General features: G+C 39.0%; 1 protein-coding gene across 1 annotated transcript; it reads right to left on the minus strand.

Annotated features, from left to right (window-relative positions):
• Positions 1 to 3,094: 3,094 nt before the first annotated feature.
• LOC141784471 (uncharacterized) lies at positions 3,095 to 7,998 on the minus strand. The gene is made up of 4 exons (XM_074662310.1): positions 7,995 to 7,998; positions 7,159 to 7,860; positions 3,318 to 3,466; positions 3,095 to 3,214 (listed from the first exon to the last, which is right to left on the minus strand). The coding sequence occupies exons 1-4, from the start codon at positions 7,996 to 7,998 to the stop codon at positions 3,095 to 3,097; spliced, it is 975 nt and encodes a 324-aa protein (XP_074518411.1).
• Positions 7,999 to 8,604: the final 606 nt, after the last annotated feature.

Raw genomic sequence — 8,604 nt, forward strand, 5'->3', positions numbered from 1 at the left:
TATATATATATATATATATATATATATATATATATATATATATATATATATACATAAATATATGTATATGTGTTGGTGTTGGTTTGTTTTGGTGTTGCATCGTACAGTGTTGCTATGTATACTCACTGTGCATGTGTCTGCTGCATTGTGGTACATCTGGTTTGATTTTTAAATGCAATATGGCTAAAATATTCCCCGTTTTTATTAAATATACAAGTAATCTGATCACTTTTTTTTCCTGAACTGTAACGGATTTCAGTCAGATTTTTTTGTGTCCCAATAACATAACGCCATTATATGTGATCCATAACTCCCCAAGCCTGCATGTGTTATACTTTAAACTAACACCAATAACTAAACTCTTGCTTCCCTGAGAATCTACAGTATACTGGACTAAAGAGAGGCTGTACTGAAGCAATACCTGCATGGGGAAGAGGCTGGTTGGATGTGCATGTACTGCTTTCCTGTTGTTGAGTGAGAGCTGAGGTGGGTGAAGGGATGTGGTCATTCACTATCTTTCCACTTGCACAATTTGTGGCCTATTTCTTCTAACTTCCAAAAACTCAGCATTTACCATCAGCATTCTACTTCCTGTGACTGAATAACATTGCCTTGGATGGTGGTAAAACAGAAAAGGCTCCTTTACTTCTCCTCTACTTCACTGGCAAATTGCTGCGTGCCAGTGTGATTTTACTTTGCAGCAGCTGAACATGAAACTAAAGAGACAAAGGTTTGTACAACTTCACCTGTGTCACACAAAAACAAGCAGCGCAGTGCCTTCCTGTTGGCTCACACCTTTCTGGTCTGGTTCAGTTTTTTCCTCTTTGCAGGTGAGTTATGCAAAGAAAATATGAAGCCTCAGCATTCAGTCTTCTGATCTTTGTGCCCTGTTCAAATGTGGGACAAAGTGATGTCTACAGTTCACACTTTGAACAGTGATGAAGCCCATGATCGTACAGAAAGATCAGAGCAACAGATAACAATCAAACACGACGGCTGTTGCTGGGACAGCAGAGTCCTCGGGGGGGCGTCAAATACATCAGTCTTTTAACTTTACACAAGAAACTTCTCTGAACGGCTGAACTTTTTCTTTCTTGTATATCTTTCTGATCATCTGACAAACAACTTCATCCACAAGCTGTTTGGCAGCAGAAAGCAGTAACTTCAGGTTTAAAAAGCAGGACTGGACCATCTATATAAATACAGAGGGGGGTTAGCAACAGGAAGTTGGGCGTCAGTGTGGGTGTGAACGTGGGTCAAACTTCAGGTCACAAAGAGAGCTCTGACTGTTGTTAAATATAATGCACAAAAAGCAGGTCAGAGTAGGCAGCGTTTGGATGGAAACCCAACTGGGGACTTTACTGCGTCTTGGGTTGATGACGAGTCATCTGGAGAGAGGTGATTGGCAGGAATGGCTGACCTACTTTGGTGAAGCAGGTTGTCTCTTAAATGGAGGGTTAGAGGTCCAATACCAGGTCTTGCTTTTCATTAACCAAGTGGGTAAGACATGTTAACCCATCCTGCCCTCTGTGCTGTATCAAACATGCCTAATAAGGATAAGTTGAAACCGACAGTCCTCTCCTGTAGCAGCCAGCAATGTGTGAACATGGTGTGAATGTCTGAATGTGTGAATGTGACTTGTGATGTGAAACTTCTGTAAGTTCCTCAGAATAGAGACAGTGCTGTGCAAACACAGTCCATTAACTATTTCAGGGCTCTCCACAAACTTTTTTTTACTGGTAGCACTGGTGCAACCAACTTTCTGAGTTGGTCGCACTATTTATTTATATATTTATTTATTTGGAGGCGATGGGGATGCAGTAACTCTAGCTATGATTTTGCTAAATATTTTATTGTAAATATGAAGTTTGAAAAAAAGCACTAGATGAAAAAAACAGGTTATTTCTTTTATGGAACTTTAAAGGAACACAACAAAAATGCTTCTTAAATAAAAGCAAAGAATAATAACAGACATGCATGTGTTTACATGCGTTAACATGAGTTAACAAAACTTACTAAAATAATGTAAAATGAAAGAGAAAATGTCTTTAGTTTTTGTCTTTGTTAATCTGTGTGAGTGCAGGCAGGCTGCCATCACTCCTGAATATGGAGGGAGTCTCCTGTTTTTTAAACCCTTTCTCCTGCTGTTCTCCTGGCTTGTGATTTCTCCTGATTGTCCCCAACCTTTAAGTATGCTCCTGTGAGCTCTAATATTTTGCTAAGTCAAATCAAGTTCTGTACTTCTATTGAAAACTCAAAAACCATCCACCCCTCTGTCTCTTAGTTGGTTTGATCCAAAGACGCTGCAGGACACCTCAGAGACAGAGACAGGTAACTGCTCTGCACTGTACTGAAGAGTTTATCAGAGCCTTAGCTGTTTTCTTTTTTTTTGGTTTTGTATTTTTTTGGGTGTTGACACGACATGTCATGTGTTAAACTCTTGCACTGGTTAAAAAGTTGATTCATCCTGTGGTCAGCCCCGGTTTCTCTATCTAACCTAAGACTGACTGAACCAGTGAAAGAGGGAGAATTCAAACCACAGTGTCTGTGATAAATAAAGCATTAAGACATGTGCACTCGCACAAATGCGACCAGATGAAGTTTTTACTCGCACATGCTGAAGAAAAAGTCGCATATGCAACCATTTTGATCGCAGTCTTGAGCCCTGTGTTTCTGTAATACACCACACTTAATAAGGAAACAGACTTCTGCTTTTATTTCAAGACTAAAGACAAACGTGACAAAATGATGTTTAAAAATGCAAAGTGTAATAGGAATTTACATACACATACAGTCTGCAGACTGACACTTTAACACATACTTTTCTACAACCTTCATTATTTTTTCGTCATGCAATATCTTCAAAACATGCAGACATTCTTCTTAACCTCATCTTTTAATCACAAATCCAACAACAGAATCCAGACTGAATAACAACAGATCACAACTTGAAGTCAGTCACAAAAAGCAGGAAAAAGACATTAAGAAGAGAAACAAAGGCTGCCTCTGACATCATTTACAAGATAAACTTCCTACAGTCTGACCTGAGTCTCATGGACTCATCTATTTACAAAGAAATGTGAAACATACATTTCTACTGTTTTATACCTGAGTACACACATTCAGCCTTTGAGTCGTTCCTTTGTCTTCTAGCTTGGTTGATCCTGTGCTCTCTGACAGATGCATAATGGATGGTTTCCTCATTCAGATCAACCTGATAGAAACAAGAAGCATTATCAAACCTCAGACAATCAAAATAAATCAACTCAGGTAATGTTAATAGAAATATGAAAAAATTGAATCATATCATGAAGTACCTGTTGATTTGTTGTTGAATTACTTTCATGTTTGTAGTTATTTCTCTTGATGATCACACACAGCGAGGCAGCCAGCAGAACAACCAAGACGATGGTAAATGTCAAAGCCCCGCTCAAGACGTACACCAACACTGATAAGTTTCCCTTGTCTGGAGAGAAGAAGTCAAACCCCAGAGATTTTTACAGGAAGTGTTTAACTTTAAATATCTAAAAAAAAGCTCCAGCTGAAACAGTTACCTACCTTTAAAGCTGATCCTGGTCCCGTTTCCAAACAGTACACTGAGAGAAATACCCTCTGTGAATTCTGTCAAACTTGAATTCATGTATGCACAGTAATAAGTAGCTGTGTCTGAAACACCCAAATCTGTGATCCTCAAGTGATTCTGACCCTTGTTGGTCAGCAGAGTGAAGCGTGGATTGTTCTCAAATTCACCATGAAAGTCTTTTCTTCCTGCAATACTGTAGTAAGAAGTGACAGGCTTTGGCTTCTCTCCCTGAGTTAGCTTGTACCACAGGAAGATATTCACCGTTAGCCCTTTGTAGAAGCATTCTAAAGTTATCTCTCCTCCAACACCAGCTGATACAGATCCACTCTTTTGGTGCACAGCAAGGGATGATTTCTGTCCCGCTGCCTGAGCTAAAATGAGACAAACAACAGGATCTCATGTTACAAAAACTACTTTTGAATCAACACACAATTTTTAATGTAAATACAAGTCATCAAAACTGACCATTAAGTCTTCATGTCACAGATTTCAATCACAACTCACCCATAGTCTCTAAGCACAGACATGTGAAACAGAGCCGAAGCATTAAAGGCGACATCATGCTCTATCAACCCTGTTCAACTGAAAATATCACTGTGGTTTCTGCAGTTTTTAAAGACAAGAAGAGATCTGATTGGCAGATAGACATGACAACACCATACCATCATATCCTCACTGCCCACAGTGTCAGTGTGGTCATGAATATCAAACAGAGATAAAATGATCTCAAATCTCTCTGTCCCCGCCTCACAACAAGCACCCTGTAAAACGGTTGTGAATAGACTCGCTCTATTCACGATGGTGAATAGAGCAGTCGTGAATCGAGGAGGATCTATTTGAATTGTATGACAGCCACACTTTTGGCCCAGAGTTGTGAACCTACTATCATGAAGACATGAGGTGTGTGTTTGGTTCGGAAATGAATGGAGTTCAGATCTTCCTTTTTAACACAATGTTTTACCAGATACAATGCGTAGAGGTGAGATATTTACAACAGTTGCGTAGCACCACTGTTTTAAATGTGACAACAAGTTAACACTGTCAGTTTGTATGTAGTTTAGTAGCTGTTTATATTTAGAACAGCTGGCAGTCTGATGCTGACATGTCTGTAATGTGTAATGTTAGTAAATCCTGGTTACTTCCTGCCAGTCATCTACCAAGCAGAGCCAACGTAACCTCACTCTTCATTTTATTGATAGACTCTTATGTTTGAACAGACCACTGCAGAATAAATGCGGACTGTGGGTTGGAGTCAACATTAGCACAAACAGTTTAGCTGGTCTCTTAGCCTTTAGCTCGTGCTCTATCTCTCTCTTGTTTATCTTCTACTTTTCCGTCTTTTTTTTTTTGTCTGAGGAGGGATTGCAATTGTTAACCTGCCAAGAGCACAGGCTTTCTGTGCTCCACATGGCATGGACTTGCTGTCTCTGCCCTGTGGTATGGACCATGTACCTTTAAGTCTGTTTGATGTTTTAAATAAATTAGATGTGTTTATGGGCTAAAATTATGATTACAAATGACAAAATTTTTTGTCTTCAGTTATATTCAGATTACCATTACTGAGAGAGTATTTTAATTGGAACCCCCACTGCTGTGGAGCACAGGCAGCCAGTTAGCACAGTGAAGCACAGACAACCAGCTGGTCCATGCCATGGAGCACAGACACACTGTCCCCGTGTAGTATCGTAATGTGCAGCAGGGTCTCATATCCACAGCGTTCCCTCCTCATCCATAGTTTTTCCTTTTGGGTTTTGCAGATTATTGAGTTGGAACAACTGAAAACTTTAAGTTGACATGACGCAAAATGTTGATTTGAAAAGAATTAAAATATTTAGTTTATTTGACCTATTAAGTTGTGTTAGATGAACATTTTAATTTCATTTCCAAGAACTTAATTTATTTAGCTGTTACCAATTGAAGCAATTGGTTTAAGTTGGTCCAACTGCTTCTTTTTATTAGTTGTAGCGACATAGAATTTCAAGTTGGTATGATCCACAAAAATACATTGGAAACCTTAACTTGAAATTATGGAGTTGGATTGATTGAAAAAATTACATCATTTCAACTGATAGAAGATTCCCTTTTTATAGTGCATGGTTTATGCAATTTGTTTTCTTAATGTAACACTACCTAGGAATCATGTCAACCAAGGTTAACTAAACATGGAAAATTGGATGGGTAAACCCAACGTAACTTTGAAGACAACTTTCATTTTGAAATTATTGCTTCATATCCTGACGTCACTTCCTTCTGACAGTGGAGGAGTGAAACCTCCAAGAGAGTCGACCCAGAGTGGAAATTGACAGGCATTATTGTACAACTCTTTGTAAAACAACTAGGTATCAATAAAAACTATGGCTCAGTGGTAGAGCAGGTTGTCTTTCAAATGGATGGTTAGGGGTTCAATCCCAGGTCCTGTTGTCATTATGGAGAAATGGTTGAGACACATTGACCCATCTGCCCTCTCTGTGTTGTACCAAACTTGTGTAATAAGGATTGGTAAAAACCAATGGTCCTCTTCTGTAGCAGCCTCTCCATCAGTGTGTGAATGTGGTGTGAATGGGTAAATGTGACTCATGATGTGAAAGAGCTTTAAGTCACTAAGACTAGAGACAGAGCTGGACAAACATTGTCTATTTAGCATTTTTAATACACCACACATACAAAAACACAGATTTCTGCTTTTATTTCAAGAATAAAAGACAAACAGTAAACAAATCAATCATTTGAAAATCTAAAGGGTAATGGAAATTTACATACGCACAGTTTTTGATTGGCACTCTAACACTTCTCAACAATCTGCATGAACACTTTTACAACAGAAAATATTTTTTAATCATGCTATTTTTTTTAAAACATGCAAACACACATCACAATCATTTTTATTATTTTGATTCAAAATCAAACAACGTGGTCTAGCCTAAATTAGAACAGAGCACAAATTAAACTCAGTCACAAAAAGCAGGAAAAAGACATGAAGAAGAGAAACACAGGCTGTCTCTGAGATCATTCACAAGATAAAGTTCCTATAGTCTGACCTGAGTCTTATAGACTGATTTATGAACATTTATTGTTGATCAGGCTTTTTACACAGAAACTTGAAACATGCAGTTCTACTGTTTTATACCTGAGTACACACATTCAGATATTGTGTCGTTCTTTTGTCTTCTAGCTTTGTTGAGCCTGTGCTCTCTGACAGATGCATAATGGATGTTTTCCTCATTCAGATCAACCTAAAAGAAACAATAAGCATTATCAAACCTCGGCCAGTCAAAATGAATAATCTCAGGTTATGTTAATACAAACTTTAAAAAAGTTAGTCATATCATGAAGTACCTGTTCAATTGTTGTCGAATTACTTTCATGCTTGCAGTTATTTCTCTTGATGATCACACACAGCGTGACAGCCAGCAGAACAACCAAGATTATAGTAAGTGTCAAAGCCCCTTTCAAGATGTACAACATGACTGATGAGTTTCCCTTGTCTGGAGAGAAGGAGACAAGAAGCAGAGTTTTTAATGGAAGTGTTTAACTTTAAATATTTAAAAACAGCTCCAGTTGAAACAGTTACCTACCTTTAAAGCTGATCCTGGTCCCGTTTCCAAACAGAATGTGTCCACATGAGACAACAGCACAGTAGTAGATCCCCACATGAGAGAGATTCAGGCTCTGCATCGGTAAGATGAACTCACAGCTTTGCTGATTAGGTTTCCTCTGACACTGATCGTTCTCATCTCCATGGATGTAAATGAGTCCTGGTTGAGACTCCTCAGAGTGTTTGAACCAGTAAACACTTTGTTCTCCGTCACAGCTCCCAGTGTGGACGGTACAGCTCAGAGTCACAGAGGCTCCTGACTGGATGGTCTCAGATCCTGACTGATTGACCAAAACCTCAAAGTCTAAACCTGAACCTCTGACACTGAGAGAAAAACCCTCCAAGAATTCTAACACACCTGAGTTCCAGTACACACAGTAGTAAGTAGCTGTGTCTGAAACACGCAAATCTGTGATCTTCAAGTGATTTTGACCTGTGTTTGTATCCAGAGTGAAGCGTGGATTGTTCTTGAATTCACCATGAAAAGGGTCCTTTTCTACATACTTGTAGTAAGTGGAGACAAGCACTGGTTTCTCTCCCAGAGTTTGCTTGTACCAATAAAGCTCATACAAGGTGGGTCCATTGTGGAAACATCGTAAAGTTATCTCTCCTCCAACATCAGCTGATACAGATCCAGTCTCTTGGTGCACTTCAGAGGATGATTTCTGTCCCGCTGTCTGAGCTAAAATGAGAAAAATACAACATGATTTTATATCACAAGAATCATTAAGGGGATCAATACAGAGTTTCAAATCAAAGTACAAGCCATGAGAATGACTTAAAGCCTGCAGGTCACAAATTTCAAACATAACTCACCCATAGTCTCCAAGCACAGACATGTGAAACAGAGCCGAAGCATTAAAGGTGACATTGTGCTCTATCAACCCTGTTCAACTGAAAATATCTCTGTGGTCTGTTCAGTCTTCAAAGACAAGAAGAGATCTGATTGGCTAGAGATGACAGACATCATACCACCTACTCTCACTGCCTACAGTGTACAGTGACAGATCCAAAGAGACAACACCTCTCTGTCCTGGCCTTGCAACCAGTGCCCCCGATAAATGAAAGTCATTTATATTTCATCTTGAATAATTTAACACTTCTGCTTTAAACTTCTGGCTCGGAAATTTGTCAGCTGCATGTCAAAGAATGAAATAAACTCTGAACTGGGTGATGTCATATTTTAGGCTGTTTAGCCAATGAAACCTTGAGCTAACTTTCTTCACTTCCGATGTGGCAGGTTAAGCCACTGAAATAACATTAATACATTCAACTGACTTTCAAAATGAAACAGCTTGTGTTAATTACGGGTTGGATTTCCCTTTACTACAAAAGCAAAGGGATATAATGAGAGTATCAGGCCTGGAGTTGATAGGTTTGAGGTTTTTACAGCCCAGTGAAGACAACATGGATGAGAAAAGTCTCA

This window comes from Halichoeres trimaculatus, unplaced genomic scaffold, assembly GCF_033239565.1.
Source record: "Halichoeres trimaculatus isolate MK-OKI-2021-1 unplaced genomic scaffold, fHalTri1.1 fHalTri1_scaffold_22, whole genome shotgun sequence".
Classification (NCBI taxonomy): domain Eukaryota; kingdom Metazoa; phylum Chordata; class Actinopteri; order Labriformes; family Labridae; genus Halichoeres; species Halichoeres trimaculatus.

What these genes read in the sequence shown, in the direction of transcription:
- LOC141784471 (XM_074662310.1), bottom strand. An exon ending in GACCAGGATCAGCTTTAAAG is followed by an intron (nt 3,467 to 7,158) that starts GTAGGTAACTGT and finishes TCTTCTCTCCAG; the next exon opens with ACAAGGGAAACTTATCAGTG. An exon ending in ATTCAACAACAAATCAACAG is followed by an intron (nt 3,215 to 3,317) that starts GTACTTCATGAT and finishes TGTTTCTATCAG; the next exon opens with GTTGATCTGAATGAGGAAAC.